The sequence below is a fragment of the Pseudonaja textilis genome, chromosome 15, assembly GCF_049901715.1.
Source record: "Pseudonaja textilis isolate UNSWEBS1 chromosome 15, rPseTex1.2, whole genome shotgun sequence".
In the NCBI taxonomy this organism is placed as follows: Eukaryota; Metazoa; Chordata; class Lepidosauria; order Squamata; family Elapidae; genus Pseudonaja; species Pseudonaja textilis.
In genome coordinates, this window is record NC_142004.1 from 8,554,057 (window position 1) to 8,580,993 (window position 26,937).

Sequence of the window (26,937 nt, forward strand, 5' to 3'; positions counted from 1 at the left end):
CAAAGAAACGGAAGAGAAAAGAAAATACTACTCCATTTCATATATATCTCCCTCCCTTTCTCCTTCTCTGTCTCCCTCTCACACACACTGTGGAGTCCTTAGTCACACCTTGGGGCAGAGAAGTAAAATTAGAAATGAGAAGTTGAAAAGATTCTCCCTTTTCTATGTTAGTCCATTTCATCTCTGCCTCTCCTTCTCCCTCCCTCCCTCTCTCCCACCCTCTCTCTCTTTCTCTCTCTCTCTCTCTCACACACACACACAAATCGTGTAGCCCTTGGTCACACCTTGGGGCAGAAAAATAAAATTAGAAATGGGAAGTTGAAAAGATTCTCCCTCTTCTATCGTTAGCCCATTTCATCTCTCTCCCTCTCCCCCCCCCTCTCTCTCTCACACACACACACACTCACACACACGTTGTGTAGCCCTTGGTCACACCTTGGGGCAGAAAAGTAAAATCAGAAATGAGAAGTTGGAAAGTGCTCCCTCTTCGTCACCCAACAGGGCCCCTTGCAAGCCCATCCTTCAGCTTACCTTCCACAGGTTGCTCTCCAAGGCTTTTAAGGCCAGCGAGGCGGTCGAGAACCGCAATGCCTCCGAGACGTAAGAGGAGCCGCACAGCCGAGGGTTGATCAGATCCGGGTGGTTGCAGATCTTCTGCAGCTGCATCAAGACGTGAAGAACGCTGACAAAGTGCCCGCTTTTCACAGCGTCTTGGGTCCTGCCGAGGCAGAAGAAATCAGAGGCTGAAAGCTAGAAGAGTGAATTGAGGCTAAAACATACGATAAATGGTTACAAGTACTCAGCATGGCTAGTCTAGAGACAAGAAGGACCAGGAGAGACGGGATAGCAGTCTTTCAATATTTGAGGGGATGCCCCAGAGAGGAGGAGGGGGTCAAGCTGTTTTCCAAAGCACCTGAAGGCCAGACAAGGAACAATGGATGGAAACTGACCAAGGAGAGATTCAAACTGGAACTAAGGGAGACATTTTCTGACAGTGGGAACAATCAACCCATGGAACAGAAGTTGCCCTCGGAAGTTGTGGGAGCTTCATCACTGGAGGCTTTCAAGAAGAGACTGGACTGCCATCTGTCGGAAATGGTGTAGCCTCCTCTCAACAGGGGGAGGGATCCAACATCATCTCTCTCCAGTCTACAACACAGTCCTTTCAGCAGTGCCATTTGCACCCCTTGGGTGTCCTCCGAGGACACAGATTAACCTCCAAGTGGCTCATTGCCTCTCTAAAAGGATGCAAATGACCAGCTGATATGCAAGGGGTAAAAATCCTTCCATTCTCCACCATCCAGTCAGAGCTGAAGAAGCTTCTTGGATGAGAAGCGAAACATCTTCAAAGAAAAAACAAGTAAGTCCAGTTGCCTCTTGAAGAAAAAAAAAAAGCACTTTTGGGACGTCCTTCTAGTGGCATCTAACTGCATTTTAGGCGCCTGGCAATTGGCTCCAATTGCAACACCTGTGACGTACGAGGTCTTTGCCAAGAAAGTGGTATTTTTTTTTCCAGTTTTTAGCAAAAATGTTCCACAGCAAACCATGGGTTCGCTTAACAGTAAGTGGTGTTTATTGTTTTAAATTGTGGTTTTATATGTTGTAAGCCACCTTGAGTCGCCACGGCAACCCAAATCTAATAAATAAATACAATAAATAAAAATAAACTGCTGTTTTCTTTAGGACCCCTGCAAGAGAGGTTGCAAAAGTCCTCTGGATGGCCTGGTTTTTGGACTGTCAGGAACTTACAGCCATAACGGGCAGACTCCATCATAGGTAGTGCTCGACTTACGAGCACAACGGGGACCAGAATTTCCGTTCTGCTAAGCAAGGCAGTCATTAAATGAGCCCGATTTTTTTTTCTTTACAACCACGGATGTTAAAACCATTCACTGCAGTTGATAAGTGAATCATGCGGTCATTAAGCGGATCTCCCATCGACTTTTTATTTGGAAGTGCTCAGATTTTGATCACGTGGCTTGTGAATGTGAGGATCGGCCATAAAAGTCATTTTTTTTCCAGTGCCATCGTAACTTTAAAGAGTCGCTAAACAAATGGTTCTAAGTCAAGGACCACCCTGTATGATTGTGTGTTGTAACAGTACCTGCATCGGCCCTTTCTAGGGATCATGTTAATTATTAATGAGTCATTAATGAGTCATTAATGAGTCATTAATGGTTTAATGCAGGGCTCTCCAACCTTGGCAACTTTAAGGCTTGTGGACTCCAACTCCCAGAATTCCTCAGGGGTCTGAAAACCTGGCAACTTTAAGACTTGTGGATTTCAACCCCCGGAAAGCAAAGTTGGCTGAGGAATTCTGGGAGTTGAAGTCCAAAGTTGCCAAGGTTGGAGACTCCTGGTTTAATGTTCAACTCAGAAACCACCTACTCGGGCTGGAGAATGACGTCCTCGTACATCATTTTCTGCCTGTTGGAAAGCCGGCACTTGAGCACGTGTTCGTACTTCTTCGTCAGCTGTTTCTCAACGTCCCTTTTCGATCTGCGCAAGATGAACGGCTGGATCATCTGCGGAGGAGAGGTGGAAGAAGGGAGGGAGGGAGGCAGGGGGAGGAGGAGGAAGCGGCGATGAACATTCAGAAGTTCAAAAGGAAAATATCCCCTTGCAGAAAGGGCAGCAGAGGCGTGGAACCAACTTTCAAAGGAGGGAGGGAGGAAGCCAATCATTAGGGAACGAGCTTAAACAGGCTTGGGGTAAACAGATGTCCATTGTCCGGCTAAAACAACAAAATAGAAATTAATTAAAAATTAACTAAAAGAGAAAAAAGAAAAGAAAATTGGGAGGGAAGAACGGAGGGAGAGAGAAAAAAAAGGAAGGAAGGAAGGAAGGAGGAAGGAAGGAAGGAAGGAAGGAAGGAAGGAAGGAAAGAAATGAAGGAGGAAGAGGAAAGAAAAGAAAGAAAGGAAGGAAGGAAGGAAGGAAGGAAGGAAGGAAGGAAGGAAGGAAGGAAGGAAGGAAGGAAGGAAGGAAGGAAGGAAGGAAAGAAAAGAAGAAAAGAAAGAAAGAAAGAAAGAAAGAAAGAAAGAAAGAAAGAAAGAAAGAAAGAAGGAAGGAAGGAAGGAAGGAAGGAAGGAAGGAAGGAAGGAAGGAAGGAAGGAAAATCTATGAAGATTCTCGGTCATCCTGGTCATGGTTGTCCCAAAGGTGCTTTTTCAAGAGGCAAATGGATGGAGAAACAGAGAGAGACAGAGAAGGGAAGGAAGGAAGGAAGGAAGGAAGGAAGGAAGGAAGGAAGGAAGGAAGGAAGGAAGGAAGGAAGGAAGGAAGGAAGGAAGGAAGGAAGGAAATAAATGAAGGAGGAAGTGGAAAGAAAGAAAGAGGGAGGGCGGGAGGAAGGAAGGAAAGAAAAGAAGAAAAAGAAAGAAAGAAAGAATGAATGAAAGAGAAAGAAAGAAGGAAAATCTATGAAGATTCTCGGTCATCCTGGTCATGGTTGTCCCAAAGGAGCTTTTTCAAGAGGTAAATAGATGGAGAGACAGAGAGAGACAGAGAAAGGAAGGAAGGAAGGAAGGAAGGAAGGAAGGAAGGAAGGAAGGAAGGAAGGAAGGAAGGAAGGAAGGAAGGAAGGAAGGAAGGAAGGAAAAATAAAAAACAAATCAACTCAAAGGGCACTAATGTCAGCTTTCTAGGTTTCGAACGTACGTTTCATCAAATCCTATTCACCAAGGGGATGCGAGGCTTGCCTTGGGCCCAATTCCAGCTCCCAGCCTGAGGGACTCACCCTGTGCAGCCTGATGACGAGCTTATGGCAGTAGTCTTGATTCTCCTCGTTGGCCGCTTTCACTGGGAAATCCAGGTAAGCTTTGGAGATTCCTGGAATCAGGAAGTGCACCATGGTCCACAATTCCATCAAGGTGTTGTGCAGGGGGGTATCGATCAGGAGTAAGCGGTACTGACTACAAAGAGAGGTGGGGTTGAAGGGGGAAGCACAGGGTCAGCCTTCCCGGAGAAACCAGACAAAAAAACCACAACCAAATTGGCTTCCTTCAACTTTAGTGGAAGGTTACATGAACAGCAAGTCGGAAGGTCCAAACGGATCCTTTTGTTTAAATAGTCTGTTTGTCCATTTTCATTTAACATATTACATCTGCTTTGTGAACCAGTGTATTGTCTGGGTCAGTTGCTTACATAATCATGTTTTCCCGGCTCCTCATTTCTACCTTTATTATCCAACCGTTTATAAAATAAATCCCACATTTGAAAATATTCTGTTATCTTCCTCCTTTTTTAACCTTAATGTCAGTCTATCTATTTCTGCACAATCTAATTATTTTTTTTAATTATACCTTCCTCTCTCGGCATTTTTTTGTTTTTCCAATACTGTGCAAGTACAATTCTTGCATTTGATAAACATTAAATACCAATTCCCCTTATTATATTTAGATTATATTTATATACTATACCTAACACAAATATTTCTGGCTTCCCACGGATACTTTTAAGTGCCCGAACAATTAGGGAGGGTCCTTCCTAAATTTCTTCCTCTGACTCAGTGGTGGGATTCAATTTTTTTTACTACGGGTTCTGTGGGCGTGGCTTGGTGGGCGTGGCTTGGTGGGCGTGGCAGGGGAAGGTCACTGAAAAATCCCATTCCCCTCCCCACCACACTAACCTGCTTTCCAGCCCTGTTCTCCTGGGCAGGGCAACCAAAGGAGACCCAGCTGATCAGCTGGGACTCAATGGGAGGCAGAGAAGAGGCGGGATTTGCCGGTTCTCCGAACTACTCAAAATTTCCGCTACCGGTTCTGCAGAACCGATCAGAACCGGCTGAATACCACCTCTGCTCTGACTGTTAAGTATCTGTGGGCTCCTCCCTCTCTCATCTGACCGTTCCCTAGACCAGCGTCGCCCAACCTTTGTGACTTGGCTGTGGGGGAAGAAGAGGGAACCGGGTCCAACGGCTAGAGACTTATGAATGGAAGGGGGGGCGGTGCATGTCGGAGTCCTGACCTCCTCGAGGTCCCCCACCCGCTCCATTCTGCGTAGGTTCTCTGTACACAGCGACACAAGAAAGTCCTTGGCTGACGACTACATTTCTGTTGCTAAGCGAGACGTTTGTCGAGGGAGCCGTTAAGGGAATCACTGCAGTAACACGGTTGGGAATTGAACCTGGCTTGTCCACTGACTCTGTTCGTCCGAAGGCCGCAAAAGAGGATCAGACGATCGCTGCGACAGTCGTTAAGTACATGCCAGTTGCCAAGCGTGTGAATTTCGGTCACGTGACCATGGGGGAATGCTGACACGATTGGAAGACCGGGAAACGGTAATAAGTTACTTGGTTCAGTGCTGGTGCAACTTTGAACGGTCATTACATGATCGGTTGTAAGTCAAGGATTGCTGGTATATATTCCCTAGCTCAAGGGTCTTCAAACCTGACAGCTTTAAGACTTGTGGACTTCAACTCCCGGAATTATTCCTGAGCTAACAGGACCGGAGGAGGAATTCTGGGAGTTGGAAGTCCACAAGTCTTAAAAGGTGTTAAGTTTGAGGACCCCTGCCCTAGCTTCTTCTGAGAATGCAACCCAAAGAGACCCGAATTTGGATTCTTGGGCCAGACAAGGCTCCAACCAATGCATGTCACAAATGGCCTACCCTCCATTAGGAGAACCAGGGCTTAAGAATTCCAAAGGGTGGAGGAAAGGCAGGTTTTGGTGGGGTCCAGACCTGCGGAGGTGGAAAAGGGCTTCCCAGTGCTTCTCCGTCATGTTCTTAATCTGCTGCATCTCATCCACAATGAGGTACTTCCATCGTATCTTCATGAATGCCTGGTGGCCTTTGAAGAGCTGCTTGTAGGAGGTGATGCAGACGTTGAAACTGTTGGGTTCTGTCCACTCCTATGGAAGGGAGGCAGGGAGGGAGAAGGAAAGAAGGAAGGAAGGGACAATGAGAGGAAGGGAGGAAAGGGATGATGGATGGATGGATGGAAGGAAGGAAGGAAGGAAGGAAGGAAGGAAGGAAGGAAGGAAGGAAGGAAGGAAGGAAGGAAGGAAGGAAGGAAGGAAGGAAGGAAGAAAGAAAGAAAGAAAGAAAGAAAGAAAGAAAGAAAGAAAGAAAGAAAGAAAGAAAGAAAGAAAGAAAGGACAATGAGAGGGAGGGAGGAAAGGGAGGATGGATGGATGGATGGATGGATGGAAGGAAGGAAGGAAGGAAGGATGGAAGGAAGGGACAATGAGAGGGAGGGAGGAAAGGGATGATGGATGGATGGATGGATGGATGGAAGGAGGGAAGGAGGAAGGAAGGAAGGAAGGAAGGAAGGAAGGAAGGAAGGAAGGAAGGAAAGAAAGAAAGAAAGAAAGAAAGAAAGAAAGAAAGAAAGAAAGAAAGAAAGAAAGAAAGAAAGAAAGAAAGAAAGAAAGAAAGGACAATGAGAGGGAGGGAGGAAAGGGATGATGGATGGAAGGAAGGAAGGAAGGAAGGAAGGAAGAATTAGAGGAAGGGGGGTAGGACAGGACAATAGGGAGGAAAGGAGGGAAAGAAAGAAAGGAAGGAAGGAAGGAAGGAAGGAAGGAAGGAAGGAAGGAAGGAAGGAAGGAAGGAAGGAAGACAGACAAAAATTTAGAACCTGGAATTGATACCTGTATTAACTTGTGGATTTTAAAAACTGTCACAAGAACATTCCCCTATATCCCACTCCCCTGTTTTCTTTCATGAGAGTGACAACATTCCAGGAAAACCTTTGGCATCTACCTAAACATTTCTTTCTGAAGAACAAGTTAACTTCCATGCTCTTCCCAAACCATGACTTAAGAAAACCCAAATGTGGCTTAGGATAACTCAAGCCATGACTGTAGAAACTCAGTCAACCAAAGTTCTTTTGGCGAACCATAGCTTAAGAAAGCCCGTCCCAAACCCCACGCTGCCTGGGACTCAACGGGAGGCGGAGAAGAGATGGGGTTGGCAGGGCCTGTCAGAGGTGGGATTTGCCGGTTCTCCGAACTACTCAAAATCCCTGCTACCGTTTCTCCAGAACTGGTCAGAACCGGCTGAATCCCACCTCTGCCCCACCCACAATGGATTCGAACTAATAAAACAACCTACCTGTCTTTTCATTCTTAGTTCTCGCTGGGTACCGATGTAGAGCAGGATTTTTAGGCCCGGGCACCAACGTTTCAGCTCCAGCTCCCACTTCAGAATGTTACAACTTCGGACGACGACAAGGTGAGGACCCCAATCCCCTGGAAAGGAAGACCAAGAAGAGAGGCTAAGAATCCACCCCTGGGTCGTATAAACAGAGGGACAGAACCAAGATCACGTGAACGACTTGTACCACTTTATAAAACTCTAGTAAGGCCATACCTGGAATACTGAAATCAATTGTGGTCACCATACTATATCATACCATAAAGATGTTGAGACTTTGGAAGGGCAACTAAGATGATCAAAGCCTTAGAGACTAAACCATATGAAGAACGGCTGCAGGTTTTGGGTCTGGCTAGACTAAAGAAGAATTGGGGGTGACATGATAGAAGTGTCCCAATGTTTGAGGGGCTGCCACAAAGAAGAGGAGGGGGTCAGCCTGTTCTCAAAAGCACCCCCAAGGCAGGACAAGAAACAACGGTTGGAAACTAATCAAGGAGGGAAGCAACCTGGAATTAAGGAGAAACTTCCTAACAGGAAGGACAATTAACCAGTGGAACAGCTTGCGACTAGAAACAATGGCTGCTCCATCACTGGTGGGTTTTAAGAAGAGACTGGACAGTCACTTGTCTGAGATGGTATAGGTTCTTCTGCTTGAACAGTGGGCTGGACTAGAAGACCTCCGATGTCCCTTCCAGCTTCTATTCTATTCTATTCTATTCTATTCTATTCTATTCTATTCTATTCTATTCTATTCTATTCTATTCTATTCTATTCTATTCTATTCTATTCCATTCCATTCCATTCTATTCTATTCCATTCCATCCTTTCCTATGCTTTCATATTCTGTTCTATTCTATTCTATTCTATTCTATTCTATTCTATTCTATTCTATTCTATTCTATTCTATTCTATTCTATTCCATTCCATTCCACTCCGCTACCTGGCCCGTTTACAGGACACAAGAGCACGTACCTTCGTTGCAGGCCAGGTGTGAGAAGAAGGCGATGATCTGCACCGTCTTCCCGAGGCCGGCTTCGTCGGCCAAGATGCCGTTCAGCTTCTTCTTGTACAACTTGGCCAACCAATCCAGGCCAATCTTCTGATACTCTCGGAGGGAGCCGTACAAGAGGGGAGGGGTGTTGTATTTGACCTGCAAAAAGTTGGGCAAACACATTTCTTCTTCCGCGGGACATGGTGCTGCTCTCTTCACTACCCTTGTCCTCGACTTACAACAGGTCATTTAGGGGCTGTTCCAACTGAAAAAGGGGACCTTTTGCTACACTTAGGACTGCTGCCATTGCAGCATCACCGTGGTTACAGAAATCAAAATTCAGACGCTCACATGACCATGGAGATGCTGCAACGGTCGTTAAGGGTGACAAACGGTTGTAAGTTATTTTTTTTTTTTTCAGCACTGTCGTAACTTTGACCATGTTCAGAGTTTTGCAGCGTTAATTCAGTGCCAGAAAAATAAACACAGATGGCTGATGCTTCATTTCACGTCTTTATAAACATAATAAGTAGATTTTTACAAACCAGTTGCAGATTTCTCCAACATGGAGCGAACTCAGACAGAAACATTGATGCAAGCAACTTACAGCAGCACAGAGACAGAGAGAACTTCCAATTTTACTTTAGTTCAGCAAGCAAGCAGAAGAGAGAAGCAGTTTCATCTTCAATAGACAGACTCAAAGCTGAACATAACTTCAGAACTGCAGAGCTTAATATAGAGCCACGCCTAGGCTAATTCTAGTTTCAGTTTCCAAACAGTCCTCATTGGCTGACTTAGTTACTAGGCCTCTTCATTGGCTGATCTTTTTACCAAGCTCTATTCCAGTTCATGAATATACTCTGACAGACCACTAAACAAAAGGCGGCAACTTCTTATAAAGAAAATGTATATAAAATGTTTTACGTATGGCATTTACCACTTGTGAGGTTAGCTAAAATGTTTAAAAACACGTCTAGCAAATGTTGGAAATGTAATCAAAAAATAGGCACATTTTACCATATGTGGTGGACTTGTGCTAAAACAAAACAAAAAATGGGGGGGTGCAAAAATACGTAGGATGGCTAGAAAAGATAATATGGAAACATGTAGACTTTAAACCTGAACTGTGTGGTTTTTTTTTCATTAGAGATGATATCAGAAAAGTTTGATAAGAGAAGTATGTATTTGGTATTACATGTTTTAACAGCAGCGAGGATTGTCTTCACACAATATTGGAAAGATGAAGAGACACCGCGAGATGAAGAGATAATTAAGAAGATATTAGACTGTGCAGAAATGGACATACTGACACTGAAGATCAAACCGAAAGAAGACACAGAATATTATCAAACTTGGAACTTATTTTACCAGGGGTTGGAAAAAAGGGGTGGAGAGTAAGAATGGCATTCGTATTGTTAAGCAAATCAAATACCCAGGCAACACGGTGTTTATTAAGCACTAAAGGATGTAATTCATAGAAAATTAATATATATATATAAATTAATATATATTATTAAAAGGTCGTAAGTCGAGGATTGCCTGCCTACCACCAGTGAAATCAAGACCAACCCATGCAGGTGTATTTACCGCAGTGGTGATCCGGGCGCTGCCTTTTGGCAACAGAGCTTCTGCTGTGGCCGCCACTTCGGCTATATCTCGCCCACGGTTTTTGCTGGCCATCATTCTCTCGGCCCCCTTGTATTGCTCGATGCTGAGGAGAGATTCAATGGAGATGACCTCCTTTTGAAGGAGTTCCCTTTCGGCTGGATGATCTTCCATTTCTAAATAAAGAATAAATGCTTTAAAAACAAAACCTCTTGTTTTTATTGTTTTAATTAGCGAGTGCTATGCTGGATATTTTCATTCCTTCATTCATAGGCGATCTTCCATTTTTACATAAAGAATAAATGCTTTTAGTTTAGTTTATTGTCATTGCACCTTGTACAACAAAATCAAACACCATCTTCGGTGCACATCATGACCATGACTTCGAAAATAAACACAAACACACATCCTTCACCCTCCACACGTTGAACCAAAAAACCCCAACACTGCACCAATACTGCACTATACAGTAGAATTCAAAAGAGCTATTGCCCTGGGATAGAAGAAGCTGATTTTTTTGCCTATTTGTCCTTGTTTTTATTATTCTGTACCATCTGCCAGATGGTAATAGTTCAAAAAAAGGGTGCCAAGGATGAGATGGATCTTTGAGAATATTTTGAACTTTCTTAAGGCAGCGGGGGCTATAAAGCTCTTCCAAAGAGGGGTGAGGGCAACCACTGATCATCTGAGCAATGACATTAACCCTCTGGAGTGCTGTCCTATCTGCCACTGTGCAATTGGCAAACCATACACAGGTGCAATAAGTTAAGATACTCTCTTATGGTGCAGCGGTAGAAGGTCACCAGCAGTTTTTCATTCAGTTGTTGTTTTCTGAGAAGTCTCAGGTAGTCTAATCTCTGCTGGGCCCTTTTGACCAGGGCTACAATGTGAGCACCCCAGGTCAGGTCCTTTTAAAAAAGAAAAACCCTGTTTTTATCGTTTTAATGAGTGCTATGCTAGCTACTTTCATTCCTTCATTCATAGGTGATCTTCCATTTCTAAATAAAGAATAAATACTTTTTTAAAAAAAAAAACTGTTTTTATTGTTTTAATGAGTGCTATGCTAGATAATTTCATTCATTCATTCATTCATTCATTCATTCTTCATTCATCCAACTGGTATGCCACTCGTCTTGCCGAAAGCCAGTCATTGAATAAAACACTAGAACAATAAATATTTAAAAAGTCAATTTAAATAAATCTAAGCAGGATGGAGAGGGAGGGAGCAGAGCACACAGAGAGACGAGGTGGGGTGTTCTCTATCCCATCAGCCACCTCCAATGGGCCAAACCCCCATTAGGGCCACAGGCTAATTGTCTTCAAAGGCCTTTCAGAAAGCCGAAGGATGGAAGCAGATCTCAAAATGCCCCCGGAATACCTCAAAACGCCATATATACACCAAGTATTGCATTAATGGAGCTGAGTGATGGAAAGCTGAACCAATCCAGCTGGTCCCTCCTAAGAAAGCATTTGGAAAGGAAAAACTGCCAGGACATACCTTCTTCACTCGTCTCCTCTTCCGGCTTTGGCTGGGGCCAGTGAAAGTTCTCGGAGAAGGCTCCTTCGTACATCTTCACCAGATCATCCAAAGGCAGCTCAGCTACGAGCGAGATGCGGGCAAAACAAAATTAACAGAATAACAAGAGTTGGAAGGGACCTGGTAAGGTCATCTAGTCCAACCCCCCCACCCCTGACCCAAGCAGGAGACCCTGCACCATTTCTGACAGAAGGCAGTCATTTCTGGAAAGCTTGCAGTGATGATAAAGCTTCCCATAACTGCTGAAGGCAACTTCTGTTCCATTGGTTGATTTTATTTACTTTGAGGATGATGGTGATAAGCTGTCAGGGAAGGTTGCAACTAGTGATCACGTGACATAGGATCCTACGACTGTCATAAATGTCGAATATTTTCGGTTATCCAGGTAGAGTTGCCTGGAAGTTGAGTCACGACAAACTGGGTTTATTTTCTTGTTGGTTTGAGACCCTTCGCTGCCCGTCCAAGCAGCTTTTTCACTGAATGACTATTAACATATTGCCACGCACTTTGGGGAAGAGATCTGAGGTTGGTGCAGGATTACCCCCTGAGAATTTTACGAGTTGGCATGTGCCAACAACTTAAATGAGAGTATTTGCAGCTGAGGGTTAAAATGAGGACTCCTTGGTGCTCTCTCAGCTTGTTTTCTTGCAGACATTTCATTATCCAAGCTAGATAACATCATCAGTGCTAGAAGGGAGTGAAGTTTGCGGGGGGGAGGGGTGGAGGAGGAGGAAAAGGACGACGACTGTGGGGTCTTTGGTTCTCTCTGAGCTTGGAGGCTTTCTTGCAGATGTTTCATTACCTAATTTAGTAAAAGAACTACGCTCAGAGAGCACCTCGTTCCAACAACTCTCTGTCTACTCAGATTTCTCTAACCCAGGAGTCCCCAAACCGGGCCACAGCACAGTATCAGGCCATGATCTATTCAGAATCAGGCTGCACACACGCACACACAGAGAGCTCATCTTGCAGTGGAGCTGCGCGTGCGTACGCGTGCGTATGGGCCACCGCTCATGTGAGTTAAGCTGCACACGCGTTTTGAGTGCCAGACCACCACGTGGTGCGGCCCAGTTCCTCTCTCCCCGCAACTCCCCAGCTGCAGAGGTTAGGGATCGCAACTTGCCCAGACCAAAGAAGCTGCTTGGATGGGAGGCAAAAAAGTCTCAAATCAACAAGACAGTTGATGCCCACAGTTGCTGTGACTCAACTTCTGGACAACTGTTGTGAATTGTGAACTGGCTGCCAAGTGTCCAAACCACCAGAGATAGCGCTGGGATGGCTGGACTGTCGGCCGGTCGGACCCACTACACCGTCAGCACAGTCGTAACCGTGAACGAAGGCAGAATGAGGGGTTCTTAACCGAGGACTACCTATATTTTAAAACTACCTATATTTTACTACCTATATATCACATCCTGGACATAAACTGTTTCAACTCCTACCCTCAAAACGACGCTATAGAGCCCTGCACACCAGAGCAACTAGACACAAGGACAGTTTTTTCCCCGAACGCCATCCCTCTGCTAAACAAATAATTCCCTCAACGCTATCCAACTATTTACAAAGTCTGCATTACTATTATTCTTCTCATCCTTCCCATTACCTATCTCTTCCCACTTATGACTATAATTGTGTTGTTTGTATCATTACAATTTATATGGTTTTATTTAGTTTCCTAGTATGATTTAATTCTTTAGTTACCTATGACTATCACTAAGTACTGTATCTTACGATTCTTGATGAATGTATTTTTTTCTTATTATGTATAATGAGAGCATATGCACCAAAGACAAATTCCTTGTGTGTCCAATCACACTTGGCCAATAAAGAATTCTCTCCTCCTCTCCTCTCTTCTCCTCTCCTCTCCTCTCCTCTCCTCCCTTCCCTTCCCTTCCCTTCTATACTGCCCTATGGCAGTGGTTCTCAACCTTAATCCGTGGACCTCTGGGGAGGCAGCGATACCATCACAGGGGCTCCGCGAAGGCTTGAAGAAATTTTATTATTTAAATCTTGAGTTATATCTTGGGGGTTTGTGGCCACAAAAGGTATTTAAAGGGTGTCAGCGTGAAAGAAAAGTTTGAGAAACACAGCACCTGTGGAAAAACAGGGCAGCCGTCACCACACTCACCTTCCTTCACCAACGTGGACAGCTCCATCTGATGGTTGACATTCCCTTCCTTCTTTTCTTGCTCTTCTATTGTCTCCTCTTCATCTTCCACTGAAAAGAAAATGTCAGGACCACGGGTCAAGCCAAAGAGAGGAAGGAACAGCCGTATGCCAGAATATTCTACCTGCCTGCGGGCAATTTTTGTGCAAAGGGACAACGTTTACCTGTATTTTCTAAGCCAAACAATTTTATAGGCCGCTCACTTTAAGATGCCATTTTGGGTGGGTGGGTGAGTGGGCATTGCAGAGTCCTCCCTTAAAGTCGGGCTGAGGGATACAGATTTAAATTTTAGGAATTCCTTGTTATCCTATCATGTCAGGCATTACTAAACCGCTCAGACCATTATCACAATTACAGAATAGCTGTAACTTTTGCATCCAGAAATTTTACAGTTATTTTAGAAATTCCAATGGGATTTGCAAAGGCATCCCTTCAAGCTGAAACCACCTTACGTTTTTTCAAGTTGTTTTTTTTTTTTTAAGCTGCTTTTTTAGGTAAATCGAAAGCAGCAAATCTGTTAGGAAGGATATTTCTGGGCCATTGTTTTGCTTCATTTCTTTCTCTCCGATACAGCAGGTACTTTGAGATATCACAGCCTCAAAGGAATACAGCCCGGCCTCCTCTATCTTAATGTCACATCAATAAATATAGCTGCATCATATATATTAAATAGTGAACTCCATTACTTGATAGGGGCCATCTTTATATATCTAGCATGGCCAACTCAAAGTATTATTAAATCTCACAATTTAGAGAATGCAGCTTTTTTTAATTTTTGAGTGGAGGGAAGAACTACATCAGCCATGCAAGAATAGTCGAGAAGGCTTCGTCAAAGAATTCTGGTTGATTCTTGAGGGAGTGAAAGCAGAACAGTATTTTCCCTTTGGAATTAAAACAGAATCCCAAACTGGAGCTGTACTATTTTGTTTCAGTCCCAAAGGTGTTTTATTTTTTTTCCAAGAGGCAACTGGACTTCCTTGTTTTGTCTTTGAAGATGTTTCGTTTCTCATCCAGGAAGCTTCTTCAGCTCTGATTGGATGGGTGGCAAATGGAAGGATTTATATTGTTTGCGGACAGCTGGTCATTTGCATCCTTTTAGAGAGTTGTTGAGGCCACTTGGAGATTGTTTGTATCCCCAGGGTCACCTGAGTGGTGCAAATGGGTGTAGAGCCTTCTTGGAACTGCTGAAAGGACTGTGTTGTAGACTGGAGATAGACAATGTCGTATCCTTCCCTCTCTGTTGAGAGGGGCCTGTTCAATTTTGACACCGATGGCCTCGTTGACCCTTCTTTCAAGCCAGCGGTCCTCTCTGTCCAAAATGCGGACTTTGCTGTCTTCCTAGGAGTGGCCAGTCAAAGCTGAAGAAGCATCTTGGATGAGAAGCGAAACGTCTTCAAAGACAAACAAGGAGGTCCAGCTGCCTCCTGAAAAAGCCCCTTTGAGAATCTCCATACGTATTTTGGTTCAGGTTTCACATCTTCTGGCACGCGGGTGGAGCAATGCTTAGTAGGTGAGATGAAAAAGGGTGCATCACAACCCAGGACCAACCTTCGTCGTCTGTTAGAGACATGCTTGCTTTTCTTTTTCTTCTACAGGACCACGAACCCTACAAAATGAAGATGTATGTATCAATGTTGTGCGCCTGTTTTGGAAGAGTCCTTTGCACTAGCCCTTTCACACATGACTTATTGTTAATTACCTTAAAGGAGAAACAGAACAGGACCAAACCACCCCAAAATTGTAAAGATGAGGATGAGGAAGATCTCCATCAGGTGCCACCCCCTCACCCCCCATGGAAAACAACTGCCTACCACAGCAGACATTATTGAAAGAGACTGACATATAGGTAGTTTTGATTTTAACCAGCTTTCTTCTTCAAAAATTATTAAAGGAAACTGACCAACAATGGCTTTGTGTTATACATCTTCCCACTATATTCCTTACGTACAAGAAAGCTGTTTCCTGGAAGCAGATCTACCACTCTCTAAATATACTTCTTGAAAAATTGTAATCTCAATATCAAACATGCAATACGTCCAGAGTTATCAACAGGGAGACAGGAGGAAAAAAAATCCCTTACCGATTTGTTTCCTTTTTCCAGAAGGATGTCCTCTAAGTGCCTCGAATCTTTACCTGCAAAACGCACCTTTTAAGTCAACCAACTAAATATATTAACCTAGCATGTTAATTCGGCCGGGAGCAAGAAAATAAACCCAGTGAAAAGATAACGTTTAGAAAAGAATGGAGCTGGAAGGGCCCTTGGAGGTCTTCTAGTCCAGCCCCCTGCTCAAGCAGGAGACCCTATACCATTTCAGACAGGTGACTGTCCAATCTCTTCTTCAAAACCTTCAGTGATGAAGCACCCACAACTTCTGGTGGCGGGCTGTTCCACTGGTTAATTGTCCTCATTGTTAGGAAAGTTTCTCCTTAATTCCAGGTTGCTTCTTTCATGCTCCTGTTAGGATCTGACTCTGAGGGAGAGGAGGTACAGCCGACAGGGAGTGGGAGGTTGTGGAGGAAACTGGGGAAGGGCACAGGCCACCTGGGCATTCAGAGGAAGACCCAGGCCCATGTCCTCTTCATTCTAGAGCACGCAGGGAGGAGTGGATCAGGGAGAAATGTGAATAGCGTGGTCTACGGGGGAGGAAAGGGCCCTGATCCCCTTCATGGGCTGCCACTGTGAGGATTGTTTAAAAGGACAAACTGTGCATGGCCCAGCACTGGAAGCAAAATGTGCATTATTCTTGTCGGACCTTGTCTGTGTTTTGGCTTTCTCCCAATTGTGGTTGCTGCGTTATCTCGTAGAAGTCTGCAATTAATCATCCTTGCCTGCTGTAGTAATTCCTTCAGTGTGGTTTGTGTTGGGTTTTTTTATTTCGAATTAACTTTGGGTGAGGACTGCATTTACTCCCTCCGTAAACTGTTTTCTTTGAAAGTTTGATTTCCAGCCGAGGATAATTGGACATTGGGGCCAAGTTGGAGGCATTAAAGGAAATTTATTCTATTTTTGTGACTTGGTTATTTTTGTGGCATGTCCCGGGTCATCACAGCTTCCCTCTTCCCTCCCTTAGTTTCCAACATTACATATTCCCACCACGGGGCAAATGGGCTCAGATCAAAGCTTTGGTGAGGCCCCTTTGCAAGGACGGATAAAAGGATATCACAGGGAGCCCTCGGCTTACAACAGTTCATAGAGTGACTGTTCAAAGCTGCAATGGCAATGGAAAACAGTGACTGAGGACTGTCTTTCACATTTACGACCAGCGCAGCAGCATCCCCCTAGTCACATGATCAAAATTCAGAGGCTTGGCCACTGGGTCGTATTTATGACAGTTTGCAGTGGTCACGTGATCCCCTTTTGCGACCTTCTGATGAGCAAAGCCAATGAGGAAGCCAGATTCGCTTAACGACCGTGTGACTAAATTAACAACTGCAGTGACTCTCTGAACCGCTGCGACAAGAAAGGTTGTAAAAACGGGGCAAAATTCACATAACGAACCTTTCGCTTAGCAATGGAAATTTTGGGCTCCATTGTGGTTGTAAGTAGAAGACTACACGTATACTCTGATCGATTTAGTCTGTCACCCACTAACCTCTGTTCTGATCCTAACCAAAATTGGAACTCAAGGATTACCTGCAGTTCAGAATATATAGCACGGGGACCACATATGGTGAGAATAGAAACAGGTTTCAGGCAGAATTATTTTTTTAAAAAATGAAACCCAACGAATCCAGCTTTCCACTTAAAATCATGCCTAATAAACAAGGGGGGGAAAATGAAATGCGCCCCAAAGTTAAAATAATAAACTAGGACGAAGGGATACCAGGATCATTGCAGCCCAGCAGGATCTGACAATTTTAAAAGAGTTCTTTTTTAAAAAGCCACTCTTAACACTGAGCAAGAATGTGTTTTCTGGTTTGCAAAACGACACCACCCTGATGACATCACCTAGTTTGGTAATGAAACGTCTGCAGGAAAAGCCCCCAGCTCAGAGAGCACCAAGGACACCCCTCCGCCAACCCCGCAGCTTCCGAGCCTGCAATATTGCAACCTCCCATTGTAACAAGCGACAGGGAAAGTACCTTTCTTGGCTCGCCTTTTTAAATTCAGGGCTTTCCTCCTTTTCTCTTGAAATTCAATCTGTAGCTTTATTTCCACCACCTGAAAGACAGAAAAACAGAAATAGATTTATAACCTCGCTTGTTAATTACGACGATGATGACTTTGCTTTACGTCGCCTATGTGTCACGGGGACAAACCTGGCAGGGAAAGTGAATTGAGGGGCCTAAAGCAGCAGCATTCAGGTAAGGGGTCTTTCTAAGGTGACTATTTCACCTTAGAAAGAATCTTCTAACGAGAGGAAGAGATAATCTCAAGGCCACGTAACCCAGACTCTGTTTTCACCTTTCTCAGTCAAAATGATCTCTACCTGCTTAAGGTATGCAAGGATTAATGGTTTTATTAACAAGGGGAGATCCTTGAGTAGGGACAGAGTGATCTTCCCTCCTGCCAGACAAAGGAACTGCAACAACTTTGTGCAAAATGCTTCTTGGGTTAAAATTCTCAGCAAACTCTCGAAACTGCACACACCTCAGAGAAGCTGGGAAGTTGAATGTCAAAGCTACATGCAGTTTTCTGGACCGACAAGGACTATAAAATGTGAATTTCTAGGTGCCAGGGTTCATCCAGGGTCACCAGAATACCATCCCAGGGAGCAAATTGTTTCCCTTCTCCGCACGAAGGTTTCAAAAATGGCTGGCAAAGAAAGAGGATTACCTGTTCAATATTAGACCAGAAATATTCTATTTCTCTGGCAATTGTAGCAGCGATACGTCTTAGCTTGGTCTTCTCTTCCTTCTTCGCCCTCTCTGCATTGAGGTGTTTCTCTTCGTGGTAGCGAGCCACTGTTCTGACCATCTAACGTAAAAAGTTAAAAGGATTGCTAGACAGTGGGACCTTCCATCAATTTATTACCGCTCTGGCTTTTATAGCTATAAAATGTTTTGACGGGCATTTTATATGCTCATTTTTGTGAATTTTTCATGCATTCCTGGTGCATTCTGTGACACCATACGAAATATATATATATATAAAACTTTGTCCACATGAAAAAGCCAGCCATTTTTTTTGCATTAATAATTAACTTTTCCAAAGTTCCCATATAACAATGGTTTAACTAATCCAGAACTGACTATAGCAGCTTCCTTCATCTAGCACACATCATCTGCCTGAATTTTTTAATTCGCAGAATACCTCAGCTCCCGTGATTCTTCCTAGCTAAGGAATTCTAGGAATTGCAGTAGTAATACTGGGATTTTTTTCTGAGCTTGGCAACTTTAAGGTGTGTGGACTTCAACTCCCAGCATTCCCCAGCCAGATTTTCCTGAATGTGTAAAGATGCCTCTCTATGCTAGTCTGTGTCTACTCGGGAAGCTTTTAAATTATTATCTGGATTTCTTTTAAAATATTAAATTGAACACTAATACTTGCTTTGCGTTGGTTCTCGACAGTTCACCTGAACAAAAAGACTGGGAATAAACCGAATGGATGCCTTGTATGTGTTTGATCCATGCGTGCATGGGATAAAATGCCCAGGTAGGTTTGCTCAGGAGCTGCATCCTGGATAACATCAACAGGAACAGCTCATAAAGCATTGCTGGTGATCGTGAAAAGTTCTGCTATCTATGTCCTGATACAAATAGATATCTCTTGGATTATGTGCAGCAACCCAATCTATCTCTAACCAATCTCTTCTACTTTGGCATGCCGTTATTCAACAGTTCGTGGCTAGTTACCTAGTGCCTCCATTATGTTTGAACCAGAAAACCAGGGTGGATTAAAAAAAAAAAACACGATTTCTTAAATTAAAAAAAAATCAGATTTATTTTATTTAAATCGGATTTATTTGTCAAATTTATTTCAATAAAATACTTTTGGAGTAAAAAAATTCTTTCTAAAGGTCATTTTTCTATTTTAGATTATTTTAGTTTATTCAGCATGGAGTGGAGCTTAAGTTATGTAGCATGAGGCTGTATATTCTTGCAATATTTACATTTTGGGTAAACTCATTCAATGAATCCAGGCTCTGCAAAGCTAAATAGGAAACCTTCATTTTGTTTGCAAATAATAACATGAAATTTCTAATGACCAGCAAGAATGAGTCCTTATATTTAAAGAGCGCCTGTCATTTCAGACCCACCGTGGCAGGGCCCGTTAGTGGGCATCCACACACTTGCTGCCAGCCACTTCCCCTTCCTTGTTGTGTCCCGGGTGCATCACCAGCTGTCGCATTAAAGTGAATGGGACTGTCGGTGAGTCAACAGCGGGTCGGAGGAGGAGCTGCTGTGGGACAGAGATGACCGTGGCTCTTTGATTTGATTTAAATCAAGCCTTTCTACTAGCGATTTAAATCGATTTGATTTAAATCATATCCACCCTGCAAAAAAACTATGGTTGTTAAAGCCCAAACACGTGAGGAACCTGGTTTGTTACACGCTTCTTCATTCTGGGTTTTGCTAAAGGGATTACAAACAGCTGTGATCCAGACCTTCTTGGCAGTGGCCATCTTCCATCGTCTTTCTTGGGCAAAATCCGTGGCCATCCATTGCATCTCCTCCAGGAGGTAATCCCACTGGGATTTGGGCCTGGAGGCCTCCTGGAGTTTGGGCAATCGTCTCAGGGACCACAAGCCTTCTTTTCTCAGCTCCGCGATGCGCTGGTGAACTTGGTTTTCCTTGTGGGAGCAAACAAGGGGAATGTCAACTCATAAAATATTTCTTTGGTCTTTTTAGAGTTGCCAACAGAAAGGGGGGGGGGAAAGGGGTTTGAAAGAGCAGTGCGGCAGCTTGGAGATCGAAAGCGCCTTCCATACATATTTTTTCAAAGATAGTAACTAGGTGACTGAAGTTTCTGTCACACAAATATTTAACTGGAGAACATGATTTGGTGACTCTTGGCTATGGAAGTGTCCCATTGGAGAATATGAATGATGATACACCCAGGGGGTGGGTGAGGAAACCAGGGTCAAGGGCGACAATGAATGATGTCTCCAAGAGTCGGGTACAACCAGGCAATGCCGGACAGGTTAACTCCCAATAAATCATTTTTAAGTTTTGGAAGTTAAAATGACCGGGTGGTTGGCACACAGCTAGTTATCGCTTGAGGAAAACACATTGTTCAGGTTAGGGTTGGAAGAGATAGAAAAACTCTCACCAACTTCACTTGTTCGGCCAACTTCTCGTGTGTGCTATCCTGAGGCAGGGCTGCTGCGGTATTTTGTGTTGTGTTCTGAGTTTTGGGGGTTGCTGCCACGGCCAGCCCTGGTGGTTTGGAGGCCACAGGAGAGGCTGACTTAGTTGATCCTGGCGAGGACCGGTTGGCTTGGGTTGAGTGCGTGGTTTGCGGGGCAGGGTTGGAACCAGAAGTTGGCGGGTTGCTTGAGGTAGGAGGAACCACGTTAGCTGAAATACGCTGGGAGTTTTGGTTAGAGTCGGATGAAGGACGAGACAGAGTTGTGATCTATGTAGAACACACATAGATTAGGATACAAGATTAGAATAACAAATAGCTTCAAGAGATTAACCACCTTCTGTTTTAGAGTAGAAGTCAAACAGAAAACAAAAACACGAATTCACCCTTTAGGATACAAGATTAGAAAAACAAATAGTTTCAATAGTTTCATCTTTTTTTAAGAGTAGAAGTCAAACAGAAAATAAAATATATGAATTCACTCTTTAGGATACAAGATTAGAAAAACAAATAGCTTCAAGAGATAAACCATATTCCGTTTTAGAGTAGCGGTCAAAAAGAAATACACAAATTCACCTCTGTTGAAAGGAAGCGTTAACGCTCTGCTCTTGGATCTGGATAGTTTAAGTCTGTTAATTTTTGTACACAATGAGGTCTCTAGTTACGAATGGAAGAATGTGCACAATCTCACAACTGTACACCTTTATCCTTTTCAAAGAGGCGTTGTACACCTGTACACCTGGCACAACTGTCTGCCGTTATCCCTTTTTAAGAGGCATTGTCAATGTGAGTTTGGAGCGACACATTCCAAACTCGCATTTGCAAGGCCTCTTAGAAAAGCATAACTGACCGAGAATCCAGAATGCCAGCTAAGTTTTGCCTTTAATGCCGTTTTCCTAAACCCTTTAGATTTGACCTTGCAAGGTCATTCATATTTCTATCTTTTTTTTTAAAGGTTGAACAACCGGTTCGGTGGATCACGTGATTTGCGTGTGCAGCACTCAAGTAACACAGCTGAGAAGTGGGCAATCCACCTGCGCAGCGCTAATCAGCTGAGACGATCTAGGTAGGTGGGTGGGCCTACATGATAGTCGCAGAGAAATGGTTCGCTGCCAGCTGATTTTCGCGGCAAACGGCTCGGCCGAACCAGTCTGAACCGGTTCAAATCCCACCCCTGCTTTTACTCTTCAAAACCGAATTTCAACCCCGACTCAAAGGCCAAAGAATCGGATCTGCCTACCTGCTGTGGGGTTGGAGTTTGAGAGGACACAACCTGGGAGGGGGTCATTGGCCCCGGTCCGTGGGCTGCCGGCTGCCCTTGTGGGTGTGACGGCGCTTGAACCTGGCCGTGGGACACAGCAGCAGCGGCGGTGACCGTCACGTTTTGGGGCGGAGCCTTCACGTGAATTGCCGCTTGTTGCACGGGGGGGTCGTTCATCTGAGCCGCTTGGGGCGCCAGCTGCAGCGTTGGCGGGAGAGAGCTGATGGGCACGTTGGTGGGCTGCAGTCTGCCGGGCAGCTGAGGCGGTGGGGTGTGGAGACTGGCTGCATTCTGCACTGGGGGACCTTTGGAAGGGTCGTACTGTTGTTGGCTCTGCTTCTGACCCATCAGCTGCACAGTTTGAGGGGTGGGAGGCATTCCACCTGCAAAGCAAGGAAACACAAGCATTAAGGGAGTCAAAGCCTATAGAGAGTCCCCGTCATCCAGGTCGTGGTTTGTCCCAAAGGTTCTTTTCGAAAAGGCAACCGGGCTTTTCGAGTGTTTCTTGGAAGACATTTCGCTTCTCATCCAAGAAGCTTCTTCAGTTCTGACTGGGTGGTGAGGAACGGAAGGATTTATACTCCTTTCAGACATTAGCATCCTTTTAGAGAGTTGTTCAGACCACTGGGAGGTTTATCTGTGTCCTCAGGGTCTCACCTGAGTGGTGCGAATGGTGTGAAGCCTTTTTGGAACTGTTGAAAGGACTGTGTTGTAGATTGGAGAAAGAGGATGTCACATCCCACCTGATGATGCATATAAACCTCCAGGTGGCCTCAACAACCCACTAAAAGGATGCAAATGACCAGCTGTCTGCAAGAAGTATAAATCCTTCCATTCCCCACCATCCAGTCAGAGCTGAAGAAACCTCTTGGATGAGAAGCGAAACGACTTCAAAGGAAAAACCAGAAAGTCCAGTTGCCTCTGGAAAAAGCACCTTTGGGATAAGGGATCCAAAGGCTCAAAAGCCTATAATGGTAGCATGCCAGGGCAGAGTGAAATGTTTGCCTGTTTACTTACTTGGCCAACTCAAGGAAATACAACCACAAACATACATAAACTCGGTTAGCTAAATAAATCACCGTTCGTCACAAATCAGCAAAGTCAAAGTCACTGGGGAATCCCAGCCAGGGAAAACACCGACATCAGCGTGTCGCCAGGTTAGGAAGAATTGGCGGAGTGACTCGAACCACGGAAAGCAACCTCGCGATGAACTGAAGGACTAAAGGGTCAATAGGCAGTTGCGAAACAAAAAAAACGAACACGAAAGGGAAATGGAAGCACTAAAGGTCCGTTAAAAAGAAAAATAACAACTACCGGGGTGGGGTGTCCCAGAACTATATTATTTTGGTCTCAACGTGCATGAGGGGGTGTGTTGTTTTTTTTCCATGCCCGCATGCATCGCTCGAGCTCGTATTTTCCCGGCTCTTTTTGACATGAACAAGCCACTTCGTGCCGCAGTTTAATTTGCAAGGGGTTGGGGGGGCGGGGGGCAGAACCAGAGAGCTCCACAACAATCATTTTTTAAAAAATAAAATTCTAGCGGGCTTCTGCTTCCCTCGCCCCCAACCCCTTTGCTAAATTAATCTGCGGCTGGCATGTGGCAACACAGTACCTTGTGCAGTTGGCATGAGCTGTTGAAGAGGGACTCCTGAAGCCACGCCCGGATGCTGAAAAACCATCCCATGACGGCCCACTTCAATTCGGGGTCTCTTAGACGAATCTGGTGATATTCAAATTCCATTTATAAGTGCACAAGGGGGGTGGGAGGGGGGGTGTCAGGTTATACGGTTTGCAACGGTGCTCCCTGGGAGCTTTAAACGTTGATATGAGGAGCCGTGGTGGCGCAGTGGTTAGAGCGCAGTACTGCAGGCTACTTCTGCTGACTGCCAGCTGCCTGCAATTTGGCAGATCAAATCTCACCAGGCTCAAGGTTGATTCAGCCTTCCCTCTTTCCGAGGTGGGTGAAATGAGGAGACTCAGATTGTTGGGGGCAAGAGGCTGACTCTGTAAACCGCTTAGTGAGGGCTGTAAAGTGGCATACAAAGTGCTATTGCTATCTACAAGCCCACCAGGAGAGAGTTTGGTCCTAAAAGAGAGTTTAGAAATATTTTGATGTTGCTGGGTTTCTTTTCTTGTTTTTTCTTTAAATAAATGCTATGAAAGGGCGGCACGGTTGAAGAATGTTGTTTCTCAAATATGGCTGCTGGGGGGGGTGGGGGGGAACCTGATATCATGGGGCTTTCCATCCCAAGAGACGGGCCAAATGGTTTGGCACCGTGATGAAGTTCAGGAGAGCAATTTTAAAGAAGTGCAAACTGAATCCGTCTTTTGGGTAGAGAGCCTAAAGGGACTGTAAATGCTCTGGAGGAGGAGGAAGAGGAAGGAGGAGGAGGAGGGAGGAGGGAGGAGGGAGGAGGGAGGAGGGAGGAGGAGGAGGAGGAGGAGGAGGAGGAGGCCATACCTGCTGATGTAAGGGCTTGCTGTCTCTTAAAGGCTTCGATTTCTATGGCATTCACAGTTCCCGTTACTGCAGTCCCTGCATGCACCTGCTATTAGTAAAACAAAACAGGAAAGTCAACAGTCTGTGAGTGGAAGACAGGGGTTTTTTTTTCTAAAAGGGCACATCACCCTTGTTTTTAAAGAATCTACAGCTGGGGTCCCCAAAGTGTCCGTGAAGTGGCACCGGTCCGCGGCATGCCAGAAATTGGGCCGTGCAAACAAGTGAAGCCCCATCCATCAAAGAAGGCAGCACACGAAAACCAGGCCTCCTCGGAAGGTCCACGGAAAAAACTCTCTCCACGGAACCAGTCCCTGGTGCCCAAAAGGTTGAATTTTGGTGGAAAGAATTTGAGCTTTTTTTTTTTTTTACTTATTTATTTCCAAAGGTTTGCCTTTGTATCCCTTTGGCAACGATCCTTTTAATCGCAAATATAAAAAGCTGCCAAAAGCCAAATCTATGTGGCAGTTGGTTGGGTCTCTCTTTCCTAATAATACAATATGCGAACAGCTTCCTCTCTCTCCAGTCTTTCACCTTCGTATTTCTACCATTACGGTCTAATCAACTGGTCCTGTATTTTGCATTACAAACATATCTATCAGAGCTCAATGCTTGCAGGAATACAGGTGTGGCTTTCTCCAAAATTCAATATGTTGATTTGTCTCCTGTTTCTCTCATCTATAATCGCGCAACGGACATTACCTATCACTTCTCCACTTCTGCCTATATAAGAAACACTATCTCAATACTCACGCTTCGCTATGAAACTATGAGGTTGGGCTTAGTTTTTGAGAAGGAAAATAAGGGGAAAGAAATTCTGCCTGTGCCTACCAGCATCTATCAGTATTCATCTGGCTAGCATCCAGTCAGTGTGTTTGGAAACTGAAACAGTATTTGCTGTGTGAGCAAAAAGGAGACAGCAAGGAGCCTGGATGTGGCTTAGCTCAACTGTTCTGTACTAAAACTGATCGGTGTTGCGAAACTAAAACTGAGACTCCTCTCCTCTGCTTGTGTTTTGCATTTGGAAGAGATTTCTTTTCAGGTGGGGAAGGGGAGTAGAACTCCTTAGCATCAGAGTGTGTTAATAATAATACTATACGAAATATTAATGCTCTGATGGTCATTTTGAAAAATCCTTTCTTAGTGAGCACCTAGAAGCCAAGAGGAACATAGGTGCCAAATTTCAAGTTTGTAAGCTTTACGGTTCTGGAATTTTACGATGATGCGTGAGTGGTATTTTGCTTTTATATATATAGAATTAAGCAATTTGCCATTACACTGTTACTAAAAATAATTTAACGCACATAGAGTTCCCTCCAGTTCCCAATGCAAGTTCCTGTCTTATTAATGTTTTTCTGAGCCACTGACATTTGGTCTCCTATATCTAGGAAGCCCATATCTTGTCACTGATTTGGCAATGAACACCGGCACTTTTATAAGGGGTGTGGGATTACGTAGTAGAGGAGCGGGATGCGTCCATGAAATGATACTAAATGCCCATCCTGTCCTGCATCTTCATTTCCCCACCACCAATAAGCAGTAAAAAGATTGTACTTGATACTTTGCAAGATGACAAGGCAGCGGTTTTCCCCACTCTGGTACCCAAGGAAGAGGTGTTTTGCCATTATGCATAGAGCATCTGTTTAACCATCTAGTTATCACCATGAAGTCTCTTTGACTAATTATCCTTTAAAGACATATTTATAGTAAATAGGATGTCTACTAATACAGTCTTTTAGACCTGCATTCAATGTTTAATCTGCTGTGGTGCACCACCCTGAGGCGCCTTGAGTGTATAAATTTGCTAAAATAAAATCAATAATCTAGCTTGGAGGGAAGAAACTAAGCTTTGTCACGTTCATTGGGAGATATATACTAAGCCTATTTCAGATACATTGAAAACCAATATAAATTCTCATAAATAAATAAACTGATAAACTAAACAAACAAACAGATAGGAAAGCATATCTCCTCAGTTCTTTCCCCTGGATAAAGGCCTCTGCATTAATCAGAGCTTGTCGTTTCTTAATTGTAGAAGCAAAAGCCTACTCTGAGTAAGGAAACAGAACCGAGAAAGGCAATATCGCCTGACATTTCTACTGGTCTTACTTATTAATCAAGAATCTGCTGGCTATTACTTATTGATTTGAAACATTGATAGAGCTGCCCCTTCTCATAACAAACTCTGGGTGGCTCCCACTCAGAAATGAAAATAACGTACAGAATTTAAGTAAGATATGAAAATGAAAATAAGTAAACACTATTTTTTTGAATGTCTAGGTGCCTCGTGTGACGTTTAAAAAAAAAAGCAACTTTAATATATGAGTATCTAGTTATCTAAAACAGGGTCGCCAACCGTAGCAGCTTTAAGCCTGGTGGATTTTAAGCAAAGCTGGCTGGGGAATTCTGGGAGTTGAAGTCCTCCAGACTTAAAGTTGCCAAGGGTACATTTTTGGGGGGTCCCAGAGGTCCTGTAGGGAGGATAGACCAACGTCGGGTGGAGGTTTCGGGACTCATCTGGAAGGAAATGGG

General features: G+C 44.3%; 1 protein-coding gene across 7 annotated transcripts in view; it reads right to left on the minus strand.

Moving 5' to 3' along the window:
• Positions 1–26,937, minus strand: part of EP400 (E1A binding protein p400) — an 81,414-nt gene that overhangs the window by 45,384 nt on the left and 9,093 nt on the right. For 6 of the 7 annotated variants that reach the window (XM_087913436.1, XM_087913432.1, XM_087913433.1 and 3 more), the window contains 18 exons: positions 24,370–24,457; positions 23,521–23,628; positions 21,888–22,291; positions 20,612–20,917; positions 19,947–20,132; positions 18,176–18,316; positions 17,482–17,560; positions 15,479–15,531; positions 14,947–15,004; positions 13,360–13,449; positions 11,193–11,294; positions 9,677–9,870; positions 8,071–8,248; positions 7,057–7,193; positions 5,683–5,852; positions 3,740–3,914; positions 2,389–2,525; positions 532–718 (listed from right to left, as the gene is read on the minus strand). In XM_087913436.1, coding sequence (XP_087769562.1) covers positions 532–718; positions 2,389–2,525; positions 3,740–3,914; positions 5,683–5,852; positions 7,057–7,193; positions 8,071–8,248; positions 9,677–9,870; positions 11,193–11,294; positions 13,360–13,449; positions 14,947–15,004; positions 15,479–15,531; positions 17,482–17,560; positions 18,176–18,316; positions 19,947–20,132; positions 20,612–20,917; positions 21,888–22,291; positions 23,521–23,628; positions 24,370–24,457 — 2,793 coding nt within the window. The remainder of the gene's footprint in view (positions 1–531; positions 719–2,388; positions 2,526–3,739; positions 3,915–5,682; positions 5,853–7,056; positions 7,194–8,070; positions 8,249–9,676; positions 9,871–11,192; positions 11,295–13,359; positions 13,450–14,946; positions 15,005–15,478; positions 15,532–17,481; positions 17,561–18,175; positions 18,317–19,946; positions 20,133–20,611; positions 20,918–21,887; positions 22,292–23,520; positions 23,629–24,369; positions 24,458–26,937) is intronic. The other variant, XM_087913434.1, reaches the window with a different exon arrangement.